At 37.1% G+C, this 24881-nt stretch overlaps 1 protein-coding gene across 1 annotated transcript in view; it reads right to left on the minus strand.

The window, feature by feature from the left end:
- LOC108701858 (potassium voltage-gated channel subfamily H member 8) overlaps window positions 1-24881 on the minus strand; it is a 224621-nt gene that overhangs the window by 131451 nt on the left and 68289 nt on the right. The window contains exon 2 of the mRNA XM_041577236.1: window positions 1097-1330. Coding sequence (XP_041433170.1) covers window positions 1097-1330 — 234 coding nt within the window. The remainder of the gene's footprint in view (window positions 1-1096; window positions 1331-24881) is intronic.

Consider the following 24881-nt stretch of genomic DNA (forward strand, 5'->3'; position numbering starts at 1 on the left):
CAAAGGGAGGCTTTTCTGCCAAGAGCAGCAATACATTACAACTGTGCTGTAGATTCAGGGCAGGCAGGCACATCATTTACAAAGCCTTGTGCGGCAAGTCTCATTCCCTATCTAAGTATAATGGTTGTGTGTGTTTTTAAAATAACATTAGGTTCCTAATGTAAACAACAGTTATGGTCCTGCTAGTTTGTTTTATAGTTATTTATACATGTGGATCAAGCAGACCTCTTTTTGTTTGTAGACATTATTATTCAAGGATACTGAAAGATCTACTTGACTAAAGTGATGCTTCAATACCGATTCAATCCCCAAACATCCCATAAATCACACTCCAATCACAGATCTTATAGGTGAAAAGGCCGCAGCTTGATTATTAAAAAACCTTTGCATTCACTTATTTTATTTAACTCCAAAACATATGAGCATAAAATAATACTGCATAACATTTTGACATTTTTGGGTAAAACCAGGAGCCGCTGAAGGCTGCACATAACATTTAACAATGTTTACATGACTTACCAAACCCTTCTTAATCAAAAAACCAATTACTCAGCCTAAGGCTAAGACTATACCACCTACATCCTTACTTACGGTGCCTCGTTGCCGCCTAAGCCTCACCCCAGGCCTATCCAACCAACCACCTTTACCTTCCAGCCCCTCTTTTTGGCTACCCAGTAGGGCAGCCCCACTATGAAAAAGCTGCGACGGAACCATATACACCCCCCCATCTTAACAGGGTGGGAGGGAGGGACGTTGTTTCCCCTATGCCGTCTCCAGGTAATATGGATTCCCAAACTTTTCCTCCCTATTTAAAGGTTAAGCCCTGCCCTCTCTTCTCAGCTTCTTTCCCCGCTACAACTCCCACAAAGCATTTCACCACTATTCCCAACTTTCCTCTACTCTCCCCTCAGTCATGCGCCCCTTCCACTCCACCTGTCCCAGGCTCGCTATTTGGGCTTCTGGATATTTAAGAAACAGAAAACAAAGACTTAGCTAAAATGTAATTATCTGACAGACACAACTTGGGTATTATATCCAAAGAAACATATTACAACTATACAGCTATTACTGAACAGAAAAATCAATGGTAACTCACCACTCTTCTTATAGAGAATAATTTCAGTTTTAAATTCTCTCTTCTCGTCTAAGGCTTTCTGGATTTGGACCTTAAGCAGCTCACTCGTCTCTGGGCCATACAGGAACTTGCAGGCACAGCTCTTCTGCATCATCTCTGCACGAGCGAAGCCAGTCAGGTCACAGAACCCATCCGAACAGTACACAATAGGAAATAAATTAAGCACTTGCGCATTCCCCAGAACAAAGTTGCTGTCTGAAAACAAAAAAAGGAACTGATTAGGGAAGCATTTCAAGTATATAAATATTTCTAGCCACAGGAAGCAAATATATTATGGTCCGATTGCCATCTTATATGCACGTGTATGATTTTCTTATTATTAATTGCATTGTAGTTACCTGTTTCAGGCTATATGGCCCCCTCTCTTAGAGGAGCAATTTTGTTTTCTATATTCTTTCAAAGTTCTTTGCAATAGCTTGCATGTCAGCTTCTACCCTCCACCAAAAGGGTTGCCACCAGCATTTTTAATGCCCCCTTGCAGCAGCTCCACATTCCTCTGAGCAAGGGGTTTATGCCATACGCCAAAAGGCTAAAAATCTGCTTACATAAATACTAATGCCTAACATTGAATATAAACAAGTACTAGCCATGTCTGATGAAGACAGTGGAAGGGAAATGCAGTAACTGGGCTGGAGAAAAAGGATGAATTGCTATGTTTAGTGATGCTGACACAATTCCTATCTTAGATATTATGGTTTTCTTCCCATTTCAATGGCTTTGGATTTTCATTTATAGTGTTTCTTAGTAGGAGTAGTTCAGATTCATCAGTAGTCTAAATCAAGTGAAAAATGCCACTAGTATTACTTGAAATACATTAATTCTAAAACATTACCAAATTATTAGAATTGTAAGTATTGCATTAATAGTCAACCCATCCCCCTCTAATATTTAATATGACCCTCTACATGGGAGAAACTGAATTGAAGTACAGATGGAAAACAATATATTTTCCCATTACTGCACACAGCACGTTGATCATATCATTAGGGAAAAAGGTATGGAGGTGTGTGAAAGAAATCCAAGCAAAGTGTGCTCCATCTGTATACATTTAAATGTAATGAAGAGAAAGAACTTTTGGAAATGATACTTTATTAATTATAGACTCCATTGTATAAAAGCCATAAAATGTAGACACCTAGGGGGTTATTTATCAAGGTCCTAATTTATCTCAATATCGGCTGCTACAAACTCCGATCTAAACTGCTGGGGTTTTTAACGTTTATTTATTATTACATTTTCCCAAAAATTTGCTCAGATATTCGCAATTTTTTTGAAAATTTTCCCCGAAATCTCAGAATTTTTCTGAGTTTTCAAGTGAAGGCTCGGAAAACATTGTAAAATTGCCCGACACAACCAAAAATCAATGGGACGGTTCACATTGACTTTTATGCAACCTCGACAGGTTTGAGATGCTGTGTTTTTATATTTGGGCTTTTTAGCCATCTGGGGTTTAAAAAAGTCGATTTTATTAAAAAAAATCAAGAATTTTTCGGATTTCACAGAATTTCGGGTATTCGGAGCTTAGTTAATAACCCCCTTAGTGACTTTGCATTACCAAAATGCAATCAGCTCCTACTCTAATTTGCTGAAGAAAATCAAATCATAAATCATTTTAAGACTCCACCAATGCTGGTATCCATTCCCTTCTTTCCACTTTACCCTAAGAACATTAGCACATTAGTATAATAGGATAATGACGATGTAATCAAAATGACTGATTTCCATTTCAATTCTGGTGAAATGTAAGGTTGTTATAAAAGGAAATACAGTGGATTGACATAATAGTTCTTTAGAGATACCAAAAAGAGCTTTTAACCCTCCTCTTTCCCTCAGGGTTGAGAAATATTTTTTAAACTATAATCTCATTATAACTGCATTATATGATGTGCAAAGATTATACATTTTTTTAAGAACCAAATCAATGTACTTAACTTAAAATTCACTGTTTCGTTTGTTAGCCTATTGACATTATCTTGACACATACAGGTAATTTCTAGAAAGGAGAAAGCTATTGTTTATATGTTGTATTATATTTTACTCTGGCCCATTCATATAATGTACATACTCATATAGAATTAACCCTACATATATTCTGTTCATTCCTTCCTTTCAAGATTTTTACATACTTTATTGTTCCAAAGTTTTGGACCCAAGAAGAAACCCTAAGAAAAAATACATACAAATCATCTTTAACTTGTTCATGATAGTGTTCTAGAAAAATTATTGATTGAATTTAATCAGGATTACATTTTTCTACATTTTTCCTGAACAGCCTCAGTTTTTTGTCCTTTTCATGTTCTTTAGAATGGTCAAATAACATCTAATATATTTAAAAATAATTGGTATTATTAATTGTATTAATTGGTTTAAATAACTGATCTACTAAGTTTACACTAAAAACTAATGGAATGTGTTTGTATCTTTAAAAAGCCTTTATGACAGGTTATCTCACATTCACAAACTGCATGCAAGGTGCACAGTGCAAAAGATGGGCTCAATCCAACATGTTTTTTGCACTTTTTCACACTGTACCCTTTCACGTTGTAGCCTAGCCACGATCTTTCCAATACAAATTACACTCAGTTCATGAGGGACAGACTGGGAGATGCATGTAGGCATCCCCCCCATCTGTCATCTAACTTTGCTGCTTTGCACGGTACTGCCCCCGCCGAAAATTTAAAAAAGCAAAAAATGGTGCAGTGTTGAAACCCTTAGTGCTTCTGCACTTGGTGGAAGGGCAACAGTAAATAACCCCTATAGTGGCAAGAACATCTCTTTAATATCATTATACACACCTAAGGATAGAATAATTAATTTAAAATATGTTTTGTACTACTTTAATGACAATTTGCCCAAAAAAATGTTGCTAACCCAATCCAGCCTTTCCAATTGCTGTTGGCTGCTTTCCCAGTAGAATCTGCTGCTCTCAACACTGTAGGATGTCAACCAATCAACAGTTGTGCAAAGCTGACAAGGGACTTCAATTAATATTTCCCTGTATTACGACAGGCCTGTGATTGACTACCTGCACCTTACTTTGCTTTTTTGGTGGAACATGGTGGCCACTGCTTATTTGTATCACAGACAGACCAGTGAGGATCTATGCGGTGCTCCAGTACATTTTTACAGTTAGTGATACTTTTAAGCATTCGGAACCATATATTGTTTATCATTGCCTACATAATGAGGGTGATTTTCAAAAAAACCCTGGATAGGAAATATGCTGTTTCTCCTTGTTGATGCCTGTGTTTAATGGCACATATTTGTGTCAAAAGATGTGCTTTGAACCCTCAGTATGTGCAAATTCAGTACAGAGCCTTTTTGCTGGGGTTTGAGGAAAATCTAAAAAGAAAAATCCTTTTGCCACTGGTTTACACCCTGAGTTGATTAATACTACATATTATTTTCTTATGCAAACACAACACTCAAAAATGTAACAAATATATACCTATAAAAGCTAAAAGCAACATCCCTATTTTTAATAACTGAAATGCAGAATTCCCAGAGTCTGTGAATGTGATACACAGGTGAGAGATGCTCCCGTCACTGAATAGGTTAATTCAAATAGGTTGATGCAAATATCAGAACTACAATGGGCGTGTTGTCTTCTTAAACGTCTCATAGAAGTTCAGATTCCTTCCACTGATTATACTAAAGATCCTTTTTTTCAATTAATGTCCATGTACTTTGTGTGAGCATAAAAATATGGGCAGCATATGCATCCTCTGGGATTAGGTACAATCAAGCAAAGAGCATTCTTGTGGTTAGTGTGCATTTTAGTCACCACAACAATTTGCTACTGTGATGGTATATTAATGTATCTATCAATAATACTAATAAGTAAAAAAAAAGACACACTTAAATCAAATTGTGAATGTGGTCAGTGACCATTTATAGAAGCTGACTCAAGAGATGTATGAGTATTTAATATGCATTGCAAGAAAAAACACATATTATCCTTTTTGCTTGATGCAAAAACATTTGTGCTTCTGAAAGTTTGGGGGATGGGGCACAAATATAGATTATTGATTTGGGACCCAGTACCTTCTAGTTACAACACTGTGTTTATATCAGATTTCCATATAGGGTATATAGTGGCTAACTGGGTAACAATAGGTTTCTGTACTTTGAAAAGAAAACAATAATATACAAGTTATTTAGTTGTAATTACCCTATCCATGAATTGAAAAAGGGAGCACAATATATTCCAGGATATGATATCAAAGTATGAACAGGTAATACAATATGTGACACATAGTCAGACTCAGACAGGGAAAATGTGTCTGCCCTATTTAAATAAAACCTTATAATTGTATTCTAAAGGGCAACTAACACAGAGAGGGTTAGAAAATAAGGGACTTATAAACTGGGAAAGTTAATTAGACCTGAACCGCCACAGATACCTACTTGTCTCCTGAGGAACACTACTTAAACACTAGACAGTTTCTCTGGTGACAGTTGTATGACTGCACCCATAGGGTTTCTACAGTACATGATTCTAGTAGTATTTAAGACTACTTTTCTGCTTCCACTTTTAGATACCGTAGCACCTGCAAAGTAAGTCATACTTCATGAAGTGGTGACTAATACTTTTGTTTCTAGCCATTATATAGATATCTAGGTAAAATAGTCATCTGTTACACTTTAATTAAGTTTCACTACATTCCTTTTCCGAATATCAGTCTTTCAACCTCTCTTCTGTTATTTCCCACCATTCTTTTTTCAGTAAAGCTGTCCATATACTGCTCTTGACGTCTTTCCTGATGATATAATCATAGAGAAATCCCCTGGGCAGTAGCAACGCATTGCTACCAAGAGGATGCTTTAGCTTTAGCTTTACCATAGAAAGCCAACTATTCCCAGCAGTAGCATAGCAACCCTGAAGTATAAGTTTCATTACACTAAAAAATGTGTACATAAGTATATCCCCAGGTTCACTCAACATGACGTTATTATATTTACTGAACGCCAAAGGAAGTGGCAATTGGATAAGTACAGATGCAAAAAACCTTTTGTTTCATGTATATAATATTCAGCTTGGGAATGCTCTGTGTGCTTTGCTTTTTATGCATTCACCACAAATCCACTTCCTATATCAGGTATTTTGCTATCATCATGAATAACAGAATGGGAAGCTGCAGAGGGAATCCCATCATCTGCACATAACACAGACACTGATAGCTTTATTCCACCTTTGGAATCCTTCATGCCTGTGATTTGCTTGGGGAATTGGTCTCTTTCACTCTGGGGAGCCCATTTGCTCTCTGATCAGCAGCAGCACACATTACTTACCCCAGAGCTCCTTGCATGGTTTCTAGGTCAAACAAATCAAGTCACTGGAGAAGCCAGAGGGACCCTCATTAACTCTCCCACTGCTGCCAAAGAACAAGAGCAGAGCAATGGAGTGAAACTGCTGGGTGCTGCTGAAACTGTTATTCATTTTCCTGAACTGGTTAAGTCAGTGGAATAAATTAGCTGAACTACTGTACAACATATTGTTTCATTAATCCTGAATATAATGTATTGCACAAAAGAAGAAAACTGGAGAACATTTGCAAAGGTCTGTCTCTGTTTAATCTGTCATTTCTCTATCACCCTTTAATGTATCTCTCTATGTATTTATCTATTAGTTCCTTTGTATGCAAAATTGCCCTATCAATGACGGTGTCAATACAGGGGCCCCATAATGAGAAACCTACCTCACATCATTCATTTCCCCAACCCAATCTTCTGCAGAAAGGCCCAAGACTGTTTATCTAAATAAATAAAATAATATGCAGGTATGGGACCAGTTATCTGGAAACCAGCTATCCAGAAAGCTCCAAATTATGGGAATGCAGTCTCCAAATAATATGAATTTTTAAAAATGACTTCCTTATCTCTTTAATAATAAAACAGTACCTTGTACTCAATCCAAAGATATAATTGGGTTTATTAAAGGGATCCTGTCATCGGAAAACATGTTTTTTTTTCAAAACACATCAATCAATAGTGCTGCTCCAGCAGAATTCTGCACTGGAATCCATTTTTCAAAAGAGCAAACAGATTTTTTTATATTCAATTTTGAAATCTGACATGGGGCTAGACATTTTGTCAGTTTCCCAGCTGCCCCTGGTCATGTGACTTGTGCCTGCACTTTAGGAGAGAAATGCTTTCTGGCAGGCTGCTGTTTTTCCTTCTCAATGTAACTGAATGTGTCTCAGTGGGACATGGGTTTTTACTATTGAGTGTTGTTCTTAGATCTACCAGGCAGCTGTTATCTTGTGTTAGGGAGCTGCTATCTGGTTACCTTCCCATTGTTCTGTTGTTAGGCTGCTGGGTGGAAAGGGAGGGGGTGATATCACTCCAACTTGCAGTACAGCAGTAAAGAGTGATTGAAGTTTATCAGAGCACATGACTTGGGGCATCTGGGAAATTGACAATATATCTAGCCCCATGTCAGATTTCAAAATTGAATATAAAAAAAATCTGTTTGCTCTTTTGAGAAATGGATTTCAGTGCAGAATTCTGCTGGAGCAGCACTATTAACTGATTAATTTTGAAAAAAACATTTTTTTCCCATGACAGTATCCCTTTAAAGGGCACATTTACTTTGCTCGAGTGAAGGAATAGAATAAAAAAAACGTAGAATTTCAAATGTTTTTTTTGGCTACTTCGTCTACAACTTCGACTTCGAATCGAACGATTCGAACTAAAAATCTTTCTAAAATTTAATATTCGACCATTCGATAATCGAAGTACTGTCTCTTTAAAAAAAACTTCGAACCCCTACTTCACCACCTAAAACCTACCGAGGTGCAATGTTAGCCTATGGGGAAAGTCCCCATAGGCTTCCTAGCAATTTTTTGGTCAAAGAAAAATCGTTCGATCGATGGATTAAAATCCTTCGATTCGAACGATTCTTCGTCCGATCGAACTATTTGCGGTAAATCCTTCGACTTCGATATTCGAAGTCGAAGGATTTACATTCAGCAGTCGAATATCGATGAGTTATTTAACCCTCGATATTTGCCCATATGTAAATCTGCCCCTTAATGTTTAGATGACTTTCTAGTAGCCTTAAGGTATGATGAGCCAAATTATAGAAACATCTGTTATCCAGAAAACTCTAGGTCCTGAGCATTCTGGATAACAGGTCCAATACCTGTACAAAAATGAGAAAATAAAACAAATACATTTGCTTTACTAACTTTACTAACTTAATCAGATTTTTCATATATCAGCACTTATCAGCTTGGAAGTATGGAGTATGGAAGTGCAGTGCTTTTATGCATCTCGCTGTTAGAGTCTGGCAGTGCGAAGATGCTACAGGTGTTTCCTGGGTGTTTTGTAATGCATTCTAGGAAAATGTCAAACACATAAATACAGGGAGAATATGTAAAATACATGGACAAAATGGACTAGTCAAGATTGAACCAAAGACCCTATCCATCTCACAAGGCACCATCAGATTAACGAAGCTAGTAGGCAACTCAAAGCCTGATCTGGGAAATTAAGCATTTTTTGAAACATTTTTTAAAAACTTTAATTCATCAATGGCTTTAGTACATGTAGTACTGGGTTTAAGTCACTCTGCGGACAGATTCGTTATGCCTAGTTATTCTGGCTCAAACCTAAATTTGTTTTTGTTAGTCCAATGGTGCCTGATCAAATTGGCCATGGCAGAAGTACAAATTATCGCTTTCACTTTCCTGCAGTTTCTTTGAGCACAACAACAAAAAAGTCCTTGGTTGGACTGGACACGGTGTCCTGCTGCGGGAAAATACATGATTTAGCAAGGGCTTTCTAATTTCTGAGATTTAATAAGATAATACGATCAGGAGAAGTTTGCAGATGTCGCCATGACCATGGAATGTTTGATCCATAATAAGCAATACAGGCAAGCAAAAGCACAATTTCCCCAGTGATTGTACATATCATCATAATGCTATATTTGGTTCCTGCAGAAACTGGTTCCTGGTATAAAATATATCAACAAAAAAAACAAAATGCAAAAACTTTCATGGAATATATTTTATGCTTAAAAAGTATGATTTCACAATGAACCCCCTCATAATGCAAAATATACTATTGTGGTAGGGGAAATGATCCAAAGTTATAAAGGGTCCCACATGTCACTGAAATTACCATTTTTTTAAGTGCTTTATCACAAGCTGTCATAACAGCAGGGAGAAAATATAAACAAGCCTAGAGGTTTAGACATTTACAGTTCATTGCCCACCCAATTTGAACACCCAGAGCGAAAAGTTGCCTAGCGATAGGGTGTGAATAGTGATGGGCGAAAAAATTCTCCGGCGTCAAAATTTTTTTTTCGAAAAAACGGACGCCGGCGTAAAAAACGGGCGCCGGCGTCGGAAACGAGACGCCAGCGCCGTTTCGCGAATTTTTCGCCGTTTCGCGAATTTCGCGCGAAATTCGCGCGAAATTCGCGAATTTTCCGGCGAAGCGAAACGGCGCAAATTCGCCCATCACTAGGTGTGAACAAACGGTAGCGGCGGTCTCATTCGATATCAAATTGCCCTCTATGCCTGTTAGTGAATTGGCGACGTCCCTGCGGATGAGATTTCTGCCGAATTGCCGATAGCGACGGCCACTTTGCCCTTTTGTGAATCTGCCCCATTGACTGTGAGGCTTCAGTTTTTTGTCATTCTTATCTGTTATTGATTATCTTTTTATTTAGGCCCTATCCTATTCATATTCCAATTTGACATCCTAATTGCTGCCTGGTTAAAAAGGCCAAGATAGCAGTTAAAGTTTGAACCTTTGAGATGCAGAGCAGAAAAGGCAAATCAAAAATGAATACTACCATTGTCAGCTGCTATAGAATATTGCTGTCTATATCATTCTAAAAGTTAATTTTCAGGTGCACTACCCCTTTAAAAATATTTTTACACTACACCATACAAGAACTGCTGAAAAAAATGAAACTTGTATGCTTAACAGTTCAATTGCATTTCATGGATTCTGATATTATCAGCAGATAGTAAAATATTAATGACTTCTACTCTCACTTTGCAAAACAGAAATCCCCCATCATCACACAGAAAATAAAGGTATTTGTATAAGTCTAGAAAGATAGAGTATAATGTAACGTCAATGTAATGTAACATGCAATGCCACTTTAAGCTTCAAAGAGTGATTTCAGTCCAGTCTAGGCAACAAAATCATGAAAGAATAATTATTTTTAAACTTTGCACATACTAAAGCAGAGCACATGACTGTGTAAATTCACCAAAGGTTTGTGCAATGTAAGGCAATATGATTGCATTAACATGCACGATAAAGCATTAATATGCACATTTTTACTCCCCCTCTCTAGCCAGCTTATCGAAATGTTTATAGAGCACTCGATTTTACTTGACTACAGGCAAAGAATCCATTCACACAGAGAAACCTATTTGCACTTAATTCTAAGTCTGACATACACAAATATGCAAATAATTAGCTTCATCCCAAGCATTTTAGATTGTATCTATTAACACTTATTATAGCTGTAAAGAACTTGTTAAAAATGAAACTGTCTCACACAAAATGACTGTAAAGAAAAATATCTAGGATGTGGCTCCTTTTCCTTAAATCCAGCATGACTGGAGCAGCTTGGAGAGTTGCATCTACCACAATTGCACCCTACCAGTCAAACGCAACCATGCATATATGTGTTAAAAAATCAAGTGCAAATTTTGGCTGGAATTCCCAGAGTGGGATTACATACGTAACTTCCATTAAAACAACATGAGCATGAGAGTCTCTTGTCACAAGTCTTCTTTGCCTATTGTCCTGTTCTGGGATCCCTGAAATTACCTCCACACTTAGGGGTCAATTTATTAAAATTCGGATTTTTTTTTTACAAATTGTATTTTTTCTCTAAAAATTTGTGTTTTTTTATTTCTCTAAAACTCAAAGATTTGAGTGTAAAAACCACGAAAAAAAAAAGCAGTCAAGGTCCCATAAAAGTCAACTAGCCTAGATCTAGTCAACTATTCAAACTATTAGTGGTTCTCAGATATTTTTTTGCTTGTAATAGGCCAAAAAACTCAAATATTTAGGGGTTTTAGAAACATTTGTAATATTTTGGGGATTGTTCATCACTTTTTGTCTGTTTGTGGTTTTTATATTCAGATTTTAGATTTTTTAATAACTTTTATGGCATTCATGGCTTTAGAGAAATAGAGTTTCATTGTGGTTTTAAAAAGCTCCAATTCCACTAATATTCGACCTTTAATAAATGGGACTCTTAGTAAGGTGGTAGCACCAGAGTTCCCTAGCATCAATAGCTGCACTTGTGCATGACTGACCATAAGAGGCAAGCTGGACACAATGGCACAACCATATGGAAGACAAGGAGCGTCTTTGGACTCAGTACCTTTAATGAATGGCATCAATAAGCACAGCCTTTCAATTCATTTTTGTACAACCACAGTTGTGGCTGCATTTCTAAATTACTTTTATTTTCCCTGCTGTGTTCAGTGACAAAAATCCTCCAGAAACATTAGTATAAATGTTGCATTATGTGAGTATGCATCAGAAGGTCTAAGATTTAATATATACACTTTGTTGGTAAAAAATGTTTACAGTTTTGATAGAGTTTATGTGCCATAATTCCACCTACTAAACCAGTAATTTGTAGGCCAGGGGCTTCAGTACTCCTTATACTATCTGCCAGATAGATAGAGGTCTTTGCCACAAATTGCCCTTACAAAATGCAAATGAGTTTGCCAAATAGTAGGTGTCTTTCACAAGAGAGTCTACTTATCTGCTTTTATCAGATTAGATTATCATTTATGGCTCTTAATTTAAGGCACAATGGTACTGCTAAAATGAAGAGTAAAGATATATTTTCATAGACTTTTAATAGATATTAATGTCATCATAGCCACAGCAAGAGCTTCCATAAAACTACTCAAAGGGTCACAGGTGAAAAGAAATATGGCTCTCTATGTGTCTCTGAGAAGCATACTATAATAATTGGCTTGTTGAAAGGGAAAGTAATTACATTTTCAGTCTTAAGTCAAACACCCTTTTTTCTTAATGTGCTATGTTAGAGAGCTAAGCCTTTTATTGCCAGAAAGCTTGCAGAGAACTGAAGATAAATGAGCATATTAGGCGTTAAGTCCATTAATACAAGGCATGAAAGTAAATTAGATCCAAACACAAATTACAATTAGAGAGAGACACACATACAGTATGATAAATAGAGACAGAGAGAAGCCAACAAAAGATCACATAAAATTTTAGACACTTGACTGTTTACTATAAACCTGTGCTATATTATATAGTTGTTTTGTTTTATATCTTAATATTGTGTTTAAGAGCTAACAAGGTGCAATGCACAACTGGCTAGCTATCTGTATAGAAACATGCATTTATAGTAGAAAAAAATGCTTATACTGTAGTTCAAGCACAGTAAAACATATCTAAATGCATAGGAATAGCCAGCATTTTCACCAAAGACACTTTTGTTAGTTATGACACTTAAGGGCAAATGTAGAATAGTCGCAGGGTGTCATGTAATAAAACACTAGGGGGTTATTTATCAAGGTCTGAATTTATCTCAATATCGGCTGCTACAAACTCCGATCTAACCAGCTCGGGTTTTTAACGCTTATTTATTATTAAATTTTCCCGAAAATTACCTTTGTGAGAAAAGCTCTGATTTTCATGATTTCTTTCCCCGAAAAATCAGAATTTTTCGGAGTTTTCACCCGGAAGCTCAGAAAACATTGTGAAATTGCCCGAAACCTCAGACACAACCAAAAATCAATGGGACTGCTCCCATTGACTTTTATGCAACCTCGACAGGTCTGAAATGTCGTGTTTTTATATTCTGGCTTTTTAGCCCTCGGGGTTTAATAAATTCCGACAAAATTCATGATTTTTTTAAAGGTCTGATTTTATAACAAAAATCACGAATTTTTCGGATTTCGGGGAATTTCGGGTATTTGGAGCTTAGTAAATAACCCCCTCAGTTTGCCCAGGTGCAGTAACCCACAGCAACCAATCAGTAGGAAGCATTTACTGGTCACCTGTTTAAAAGCAAGTATCTTATTGGTTGCTATAGGTTATTTCACATTGGGAAACTTAGTGCCTCTATATTACATATGGGGTTAACGTCTAATGCCAACTTGCCTCTTATATCAGTTGTGTTGGAGACAGTGTGATCCTGGCCCCTCTGCAGCCTAAGGCAGCTTGCTGCTGCTGCCCCCTCCCCTGCACGCTCACCTTTTTGTGCCAGAGGGAGTCGAGGGGAGGGGGTCCACGATGTCCAGAAGGAGAGGGTCCAGGGGTGTCCATGACATTAGCTCAGAGGGCGCAATTTGAAAACCGGAAATTCAGCTCTTAAAGTAGAATAGCATATAAGCATGGCCAAATTCTTGGTATTTCTATTTGAATAATACAAAGCAAGGGTTTGTCTTTTATGAAGCAAGGCGAGAATATTGCCTCTGGATTTAATTTAGCGGTGGTAGCAAAAAGATTCTTCAGTAACTTAAAATGGATTCTGCCATGGGAAAACATATTTTTTACAAAATGAAGTTAATGACACTCCTCCAATAGAATCCTGCATTGAAATCATTTTTTCAAAAGAGCAAACAGATTTTTTTATATTTAATTTTGAAATTTGACATGGTGCTAGACATGATGTTAGCTTCCCAGGTGCCCTCAGCCATGTGACTTGGTAAACTTCAGTCACCCTCTACTGCTGCACTGCAAGTTGTAGTGATATCACTACAGTGTGATCCTGGCCCTTCCTGCATCTTAAAAACAGAACAATGGGAAGGTAACATGATAAAAACTCCCTGACACCTGCATTACTAAAAAAATGTTCTCATGCCCCTAGTGTTAGATTTAAGAACTGCACCAGGTATCGAATAGGAGAAACAATAGCTTATCTGAAAGCAGTTCCATTGTGAAGTGCTGGGTCTTTCTGAATTCTCTGAATCAGGCACAATGACCTGAGATGGCTGCCTACATGCCAATATTACGACTAAAAAAAAAATGCATTGCTTCAAGCATAGAATTGTAAATGGTATTATAAAATTAATTATATACAATGTTACACAGTGTTGTTAATTAATAAAAACTATACAATAACAATCATGACAGAATCACACCAGGCAATGAATATTACATAGAGTGCACATAACATGATGGCTACCCCTATCCACTTATCCAGAAGTATTTCCAGCAGAGTGCACTACATAAAGGTTATGGCCTTTATTTAAGCATGAGTTCTGACCCTGGCAATGGCCAAAAACTCAACCTGCAAAACCTTAACCTGTATCTGACCCTATCCCACAAAATGTTGCCATTTTAGGACCTGCACCCAACCTGTACCCGCATCGCCGGTTCCATATGCTATTTCTGTGCACATTCCTGGTTCCAAGACAGAGAATCTTTGAAAGCAGAGGAGGAGTGTACTTACCCAGTCTGACCTTCACACAGCCCAAATCCACAATAGTCACCCAGATTTCAAGCTGAACCCCGACCGGCTCGTGGGTTATGGGTCAACCTACTCATCACTAATAGAAAGTGCAAAGCTTTGCTTCAAAAACAAAGCTTTAAAAATATTTGATCTTGGAAATTTCAACACCACACTACCATTAAAAGAAGTAAAATTAGTTTGTCACATATTGAAGTCAGCCTGCCTCTATAGTCCATTCAAGAGTGTGCCCGGTTTTGCATTATATTCAAGTGTGATTAAAGTGCATCTCTCTTTGTGTATAAGCACCAGGGTCATCATGCTCTAAGATGTCTTACATCTTCTTGTTACCTTTTGAATTGCTAATTCAATTCTCAACCAGGTGTCTCTTCCCAGATTCAGATCTTCAGATTAATAAAAGCTAATGCTCTCCCCTTCAATGTGTGAAGTGAAATGTAAAAAAACCAGCAAGCTATGAAATGAAACCATTTCACTCATAGGTCTATGTATAACCTGGCTCTATAAATTAATAGAACATACTGTAGCTCTTAGGCAGAAAAAGATGCACTACTGTGTATAGCCAGCAACAGCAGGCTGCTGGATAATAATTACTAGCAGAACAGTGTAGGATGAATGAAAGAAGACCTATCATGTTAAGACTCTGCACATAAAGTAACAATAAGTATTTCTGGTTGCATCCCTATGATGCATTATTGATTGATGTTTATCTAGATATAATAGGACTCATTTACTGATGGTGGGGCAGGGCAAAAGTTGCCATGTTTTATGTGCTTTGCCCCATCATAAATGGCGCTGGCCACAGGTCCTTGCTCCCCACATTGGAAGCAATGGTGTTCCTCCATGAATATAGTTCTGCCTATATTGAGCAATCACAAATTTTGGTTTTTATGTACAGAGAGTACAGTCTATGATTAGACTAACAGTCCTCACCTTCAGACTAGCTGATCTTTGTAAACCATACATTACAGTAAAGTATAGTAAAAGAAAATACAGTATATATGCCAAGTTTTAAAGAATATTTCATCTATCAAAGAATACTCCTCTAGACTCAAAACTGAATATTTTCAGATTTCAAGCCAACTTCTTTAAATATCCATAGTCACATGTTAAATGAGATGCCTCAACCCATAAAGTTTTCTCAGGGACGGAAAGAAAAGGCACAACATTAATTCATTGAGGTTCCACTGGTCCAAAATAAAGATCTCTTAATTATCTCCTACTAATGAGATAATTAAGACAACATTAGGACAACATTTAAAATATTTCTGGTATTGAAAGCTTGAATCTCTCATTTTAACAGCAGAAAATGAACCTGTGTTTATAAGGTGAATAATAAGGTGTTAAAATGTCTTAAAGCTGGCACTTGGATTTTGAAAGTTCACAGTCTTTCCTGGGACTTCATCGACCTTTTTATATCCCATTAACATTTCTTTTTAGAATTTAGACCAAGTGCCATTCTTAATCAGGTGAAAAAATTGGACTGGCTTTCCTTCGAGAATCAGAAGCTATTTATTTGTTTTTTATTTTAGAAAGCAAATAATACATCCTGTATTTCTTATAGACGTTAATAAACATTTCAGTTAATATTAGCACTGGCAGCCTGCTGTAGCTAGCAAACATAGATGAGCAGCAGTACCTTATAAATAACATGCTTATTGCCAAGATAAAAATCCACAAAACACTGATGCCAATCCAAACTCCTCAACAAGCAGCTAATGGTGTTGTTTATTACATTATAACAAGAATGTGTCCAAACAGCTGAGGGACTCTTACTGGGACTCTGGGAGATATGCAGGAAAAGTAACTCACCCAACAAAACAAGATAGAAAAGGTGCAAATATTCTGAAAAGACTCAGCTCTAATGGATCTAGGCATTATGCCAACATATTAAATTAGCGAGAGAAAGAGAGATGAGCTCACAATATCCCAAAAGGGAGGTCAAGAGCAAATCTAGACACCTAATTGTCCCAAGGGCAGTAATAATGGCAGACAACCATTTATCATGTTTGAAAGTAGAAGGAGATCTATACTAATACAACACTCTTTCTATGCAGACTATAGATGATAAGCATTTTACACATATGCTGTGTATTTAAACTGTTTGAGGTTGTACTGCATCCACAATATAATCCACGGGCTATAAAATATTAAACTTTCATCACAGGCTTCCCTAATAGCACCTGAGTATTCACAAATTAAGGATTGAGAAGAGAAATTACATGCCATAATTCAGTCTGGTTATGGAAACGTCTAGAAGTATTCAAGTACAAAATGTCCGACATTGAAAAATTCTATTCTTTATATTATCTTATTGCAGTGCAGCATTTCCTGTTGGCATTGCTATTATTGTGTATTTAGATGAATAGTCCATTAAGCCAAATTAAACTCTGTCAAATTATGTGTCAAAACTAGACTTCATAAGCAGCATGTCGTGGCGCCAGATACACGTAGCAGGGCATTGCTGGGTTATATGCTTCTTTATAAAGTTGGCAGCATTAGAGCAACTAAAGAGCCATATAGCATATTGTTAAAACGCCCTGCTAAAGCATTGGCTTTGTTAGTTCTGCAAGCCTCTTTGACTGTATGCTCAGAATTTTATGTTCTGGTTAAACAACCAAAACTATGTTTGCGAAATATTATATGCTATTACAGTGTTTCCCCGCCATCTGGCTGTAGGTTTGGGGCTTGGCACCCAAATCCAATATTTGTACTGGTGAGATTCTACTTATATAAATTTGAGTTTCCCCTCTTTTACAACAGGGAAGTGTATTTCCAAACCTCTTCTGAGAAATGGGTACAAGTAGTTTGGCACCTGTCTTTTTAATGCTGTGATTTCTGTGGGTGCAGTTGAAGTGATTTATGTGGGGGAAAAAAGAAAACGAAAAAAAATGCATTGTGGGAAGAAAACATGGCTGCCCACATAACTTTTTGTATTTGTCACTTTGCTTCCATTACAAAAAAAGGCATGTGTATTCCTTTAAAGTGAGCGATAGACAGAGCAATTAAAGGAATAGCAGTGGAAACCACATATTGGCCCTTCCACCTCTTGCCAGGCTCCATTTTCATACCCTATATAAGAAGCCTTGTTGAAAACCATGTCAAAACCAAACATTAAAATAACATTCAGTTTTATTGAGTGGCAAATCAGTTGTTTTTCAGTTGTGCATCCAATGAATGGAAAGCTTCTCTTTGGTGTCATCATTTATAATCACGTAATTATACAATTTTCAAATAATTCATAGTTACATGAATTGTATCAAAAAATGGAATGAAAAGAGTCTTTTATTTTGCTTTCAGTGCAATTATAGACAGTATTATTTCCAAATTATTTCTCCACATATTTTATAAAGCATATTGCTGCCTTGGGATGAATTTAGCCTCAGCATGTCACTGCGTTAGTATTCCAGACATATAGCATCCATCCTTTGGAAGTCACAAGAACACTCATGGATCTGCAGTCTGAACAATATTATCAGAAGCCCAGGGATTTTAGACATTGCCCATCATAAGCTCTTTAATAAAACAGGAGAAAAATAATACTGAACATCTAAGAACCATCTATGTATCTGGTTGTCAGAGGAGAAGCATTTGTCTGGGTCTCCCTGTGATTTATTTGCATATAATAATAGATGTATTCTAAAACTGAGAATAATAACTCAGCACTAACCTTTCTTTAAAATCTCCCATAGAGATGCATTTGTCATTATATTACATATTCATGGGGCAAGGGTGGGCAATCAGTTTTTTTTCCCTTGAGTATTTATTTCAACTCTCAATTCATAAACTGTAAGCCACACACTTCTGCTTTATTAATGATATTACCTTACATTGTAAATTATATTTTCTCATAACTGTTCACTAATTATACTGTTTTCTCAGTACAGGTATGGGACCTATTATCCAGAATGCTCGGGACCTGGGGCTTTCCAGATAATGGGTCTTTCCATAATTTGGATCTTCCCACCTTAAGTCTACTAGAAAACCATGTAAACATTAAATAAATCCAATAGGCTGGTTTTGCTTCCAATAAGGATTAATTATATCTTAGTTGGGATCAAGTACAAGGTACTGTTTTATTATTACAGAGAAAAAGGAAATAATCTTTTAATATTTGGATAATTTGATTATAATGTAGTCTATGGGAGACGGCCGTTCCGTAATTCGGAACTTTTTGGATAACGGGTTTCCAGATAATGGATCCCATAACTATATATGAATTCCATTGGCAAATATGAAAAATAATTTATGATAGTTCTAGGTCTGCAGAGACAAGGTAAAGGCAGTAGGGTCAGGTAAATTTGCCATATTTATTTTGGCATTACTTAAAGTCTATCTGTTTTGTACAAGTTTAGCATTAGAAAAGAGTGAGCCAAGGGCTACCTGGGACCGTCTGGGTCAATATGACTCCCACAATGTACCAAGACTTTTATAACATGCAACACTGTAATTAGCACTGTTGCCTTTTGGTGCTGGGGCCCTGAGTTTGATTTCAGTCTGGGCATCTGCAAGAAGTGGTGTGCCCTTCTTATGTCTTTGTGGAATTGTGGAGATCATTAAACATACAGGTAGATGAATTGCCTCTTGATTAAACTGACCCTTATATACTGTGAGAATGTGACAGGAAACCAAAACTGTAAGCTCCATTGGGGCAGGGACTGGTGTCAATGATAATAAATTATGAATAAAAAGGATAATAATAAACATTCTGCTTTAACACAGATTAAAGGTATTTAATTTGTACTTGTATCAGATTCTTGTTTTGTCAAGGGGTCTCTTCTATAGACTTTCCACCAGGGTCAAGTTCATATTGCAGCACTGCACTGCATTCAACAGTACCATGCATATAAGACAGCATGTTGTTACTTAATTAAGCCTATTTTATATCAGCAATTCTTAATTAAGTCTGCAGGTGCCACAATCATTATAAAATGTATGATGTTTTAGGTATGACCCAAATGATTTATTGAAAAGCAAATACCATAAACTATTATCACATAAGGAAGTCTAGTGACTAAAGCTACAGCTATATATTGTCCTGTTAATTTTTTTTCCTAAAACAGCCTTAATTCTAATCAAATAATATTTAAAAAGCTTTTTTTTCAATAACTAGTACATTTGAAACGCTATAAATGAGATTAATATACCGTATATACTCGTGTATAAGCCGAGTTTTTCAGCACCCAAAATGTGCTGAAAAGGTCTACCTCGGCTTATACACGAGTCAATGGGCTTCCAGTACCTTTGTGCCTTATACACGAGTCAATGCCAGTACCTTTGTGCCTTTGGTGCCTTCGGTTGGAGTCTGAGGACCCTGCTATGCATTCCCGCTGGCTGCACAGCGCCTGCATGAAAAATTCTACGTTGACGGCAGGAAGCAGCAAACGTACCGTAATGCTGTCTTCGCATGCGCATGCGCATTCTATTACGCGAGGCTATTATGTAGGAGCGCAATCGGCACTGCTACTTTACCCGTGTCTGCACCGCCACAGGACCGCACCAAGGGGGCTCCAGGTCCTAAAGGGCCCCCACCATTGCTGCTGGCCAGTAATCTGCGAGGCTATTATGAAGGAGCGCAATCGGCACTGCTACTTTACGTTTCTGCACCCCCTCAGGACCGCACCAAGGGGGCTCCAGGTCCTAAAGGGCCCCCACCATTGCTGCTGGCTACAAATCTGCTCCTGACTCCTAGCGCCGGTAAGTTTGACAACTGTCCCAAGCATGTACTTGCGCTGATTGCCTCTTGGTTGCTTGGGGTGACAGAAAAGGGGGCAGGCTGGAGCACTGCTGGAAAAGTGGGGAGCAAGCAGCTCTGTGTTAAGGAGCACTAAAGGGGAAGCACTGGCCCTGTGCACCTAGGTTCACCTGTCACACACCCGTACAGTGTGCCTGCTCACACTCCTGTACATAGGAGGCTGGCGCTCTCACTTGCACAGGCGGTCCAAAGCCCAGTACATAGCAGCAGCAGCAGCACCCTCACTTACACCAGAGCCCATATGGGATAGTGAAGGAGAGGGAGGAAGCCAACAGAAAACCAGGAAACGCTAGCGTGGTTAGTATGGTGCAGGAGCGTGTGTTCTGCTGAAGATGTCCTACAATGCATTTCTCACCCCTAGGCTTATACGCGAGTCAATACGTTTTTCTGGTTTTCATAGGTAAAATTAGGTACCTCGGCTTATACGCGGGTCAGCTTATACACGAGTATATACGGTACTTTTTAAGGAATGTGGTAAAGTTTGCTAAAGGAGTCCAATACATACTGTAAAAATCATTTTGACTTGTTCTGTGCCCTAATCAAGGACTTTCATAGCCAGGCACCATGACTCAAAGGATGAGCTGACAAGAATGAATGCTCTCTCTCCTCTCAACAGACTGCTTGATCACTAGCAGAAAGGCCACATGGATCTGCCTGTTAATCTTCTCTGAAGCAAGACATTCAATCAGTTTATCAACTGCTTCAGTCAATCACTGGTGCCAATGAGTCAGTACTTGTCTGTGCTGATACAGTAAGCTAGTAGCACATTATCCAATTATATTAATCTGCTGAAAGGAGGGTTTCTGCACATAGAATATTCCATATGGGAACTTTGACACTGTTATATCAGTCTGCTGGCTCTAAGATTGGTACAGTATATGGCAACGGAAAAGTAGAAATAATGTTAGATAGAATTATGAATAATCATTTTTTGTTTGTGTCTGTGTTTAATGGTATGTGTTAAAACTAAACAGACATTCTTAAAGAAAATCTGTATACCAGCTATGTCTGGACTTCAGACCCCAAGGATTTTGAGATTTTTCTTTTAATCCAGAACCTTAGGGTCAGTGGTTATTAACTTTTTTCTCAAGGGACCCATATTAAGTCAAAAACAGCTTTAGACACAGTTGTGAAGCTTACTTAAAGGAACAGTAACATCAAATAATAAAAGTGCTTTAAAGTAATAAAAATATAATGCAGTGTTGCCCTGCACTGGTAAAACTGCCGCGTTTAATTTTTTGGTGTTAATGTTCCTTTAAATATTTTAAATATTTTCTATTGTAGAAGGATATATACAGTAAATATAGATCTCCAGCTTGTTATAATTACAACTAAACACACTGATTTCAGTGGCACTTTGTATCTGGTCTGAATAATAAAACTGTCCTGGCATATTGTGATATTTTATTCATTATCCCAGGTAATGGGCATTAGGACTGTAATTTATAAAAAAAATATATGTGTCTAAAGGCATTATAGTACATATTGGAGTGCTGGATTATTACATAGTTATAACATAGTTACACAAGTGTCTAAAAACATATTTTGAATCCCTTGTACTTTAATAGTGCGCTGAAAGTAAAAAATGACCACAATAGAAAATATATAAAACAGAAGTCTTGATATCTAGTTCTAGATGTGCTGATATCTGTATTAATACAACAAAAAATATCATATGTCCTTTCCATAAATCTGATGTTACATTCATTTTCCCACTAGAGAGCCCCAGTTGTAAAACTTCAAGAATCTATTGAATGATCTTCCCAGTCATTATTATAAGTGACCTTCACAAAAGTGCTGTCTATGACTACGCAATGAGCTGTCTCTAAAAAGTTAGCTCCTATGGGCTCCGTCTGCAAACCTTGTTACCAAATGATGTCTCAAAGAGTCTGACAAACATGGACACACATGAATATTGATTTGTGCACTGCAAGAATCTTCGCGAAAACAGTTTAAGCACATACAGGATTCTCTATTGAATAGAATATTGTTTGGTCAGACAAAACTGATATTTCATTGTTTTCAATTTACTTCACTGCAGCAGCAGCAGCAACCTTGAAAAATATCCTTATATCATCAATCAATCATCAATCCCCAAAATGTCACTTTTTGCCAAAGTGATAGTTGCACACAAATTTTAATTGTAGGCTACAGTTTTTCAGAAAGCTAGGGATCGCAGAGGAAAGAAACTTATTTTTGATTTCCATACTTCCTTGCTTGGTGGCTGCAATCTGCTTTGGCTAGAATGAGTAGCAGAGGATAAAGTCAAATTAAATACATACTTGCATTTTATTGATAAATTACTCAGTTACATTAGGGTTGCATATTTATTAAACCTCAATTTTTTTCTGGCTGAATTATTAAAAGGGAAAACTCAAATTTTTAGAGGAAAAACCCTTACATTTTTAGAGATTTATTATACCCCAAAGCTGCTAAAAATCCAAATTCCAAAATACTCCAGTTTAAACCTTTAGTGGTCATGTCAAAGTCAATTGCAGATGTTCCTTTTACATTTTGAAGATGTAGTGATCTGTGCTGGGTGTTGTATGATAATTCAAAAAATTAGTGGAGTTGGGACGACAACTCGAAAAAAATTGAGCGATTCAGGCGTCAAATCTGAAAAAGTTGTTTGATTCCATTTTTTGGTCGACTTTTCCTGCACCAACTTTTTAGAACTGATTATTTGATAAATAAGTTAAATTGGTTGGAAGGGAGTTAGGTCGACTTGTTTTAATAAAAAAATTAGATAAATTCGAGTTTTCTTATATACCCCCCTACGTAATTATGCCTACGTTTTGGTTCTGTTTTTGTTATTTTTATTTATCATTTTATAGAAAAAAAGTAGCACTCAATAGGGCTGAAGATAGCATTAAATAGGCCACCAATCATGGATCTAGGCAAGGGGACAGTGTGAACACTCTATCTGTATTATACTGGAGACACACAGCAATATTTAATATGGTATAATCAATTTCCGATACCACTGTATGATACGAAGGACCTGATCAATTTTCCTATTTTATCTTATGAACGGTACCAAAACATACAACTTGTAAAACAGATAACAGTAGTTTGTGATTTAGCAATGTATTTTCTATGTTGGAACGGTTCATTCCAGGATATAAGACAATTGTCCAAATTGTAAATAAATGACAATATTGTATAGGATGCTGTGCTAGTTCTCCAAGAGGTAGCTTTCGGAAAGGCTGAGGGATAAACCATTGAGGAGTTGTTCAAAGAAGGAATTCCAGAGGTAATAAGCAGCAAGAAAGAAAGAGTATAAGAATGGAGATGGTAGTGATCCTGACCTTCAGGTAGACTTACAAAATGTTGTGCTCACATGTAATGGAATCTGATAGTACTTCCCTTGTCAACTGGATATTGTTCTGTTCTGTAGAAGGTTTAATCTACTGCATCTGGTGCAGAAACTGCTACAATTATCCTTCACTGTTAATAGCTATGAAAGTATGGCATTTATATATCTACAAACCAATCAAAACAGATACAAAAGCTGCTACAATAAATTAGGATTGTAGTATCTAAGTAGAAAACAACTGACAGATAAACAGAACTAAAACTCTTTTACATTGAATTCACAATTTTTAAAAATCCCTTTTGAGCGACCACAGCGATAAATTCATTAATTCATTAATTTCATTACCTCTTCAAAAATCTTGTGTTAATTAGATTCTTCTGTGAAATGAAGAAACAATAGATAAATAAAATACCTGCCTTTGATTATGATTTAGCCGGCAGCTGTTTCTTGCTGTTTCTTACTAAGCATTTCATTACCTCCCATTGAAATTATTGTTACAGAGCACTCTTTGTAATTTCTTTTTCTGAGAAGGTAAGTAGAGACCTCGATTCTGGGATGGCAGTGGATGTGATTTACTTGCTAAAGCATTTGATACAGTGCCACACAGAAGGTTACTGGTTAAATTAAGGAATGTTGGCCTGGAACATAGTATTTGTACCTGGATAGAGAACTGGCTAAAAGATAGACTACAAAGAGTTGTGCTAAATGGAACATTTTCTAATTGGACCAGTGTTGTTAGTGGAGTACCGCAGGGCTCTGTACTAGGTCCCTTGCTTTTCAACTTGTATATTAATGAGGTGGGCATTGAAAGTACAGTTTCTATTTTTGCAGATGATACTAAATTGTGCAGAACTATAGGTTCCATGCAGGATACTGACACTTTGCAGAGTGATTTGTCTAAGTTGGGAAACTGGGCAGCAAACTGGAAAATGAGGTTCAATGTTGATAAATGCAAGGTTATGCACTTTGGCGAAAATAATATAAATACAAGTTATACACTAAATGGCAGTGTGTTGGGAGTTTCCTTAAATGAGAAGGATCTAGGGGTCTTTGTAGATAACAAGTTGTCTAATTCTGGGCAGTGTCATTCTGTGGCTACTAAAGCAAATAAAGTTCTGTCTTGCATAAAAAAGGGCATTAACTCAAGGGATGAAAACAAAAATTATTCCTCTTTATAGGTCCCTGGTAAGGCCTCATCTGGAGTATGCAGTGCAGTTTTGGACTCCAGTCCTTAAGAGGG

Source organism: Xenopus laevis, chromosome 9_10L, assembly GCF_017654675.1.
Source record: "Xenopus laevis strain J_2021 chromosome 9_10L, Xenopus_laevis_v10.1, whole genome shotgun sequence".
In the NCBI taxonomy this organism is placed as follows: domain Eukaryota; kingdom Metazoa; phylum Chordata; class Amphibia; order Anura; family Pipidae; genus Xenopus; species Xenopus laevis.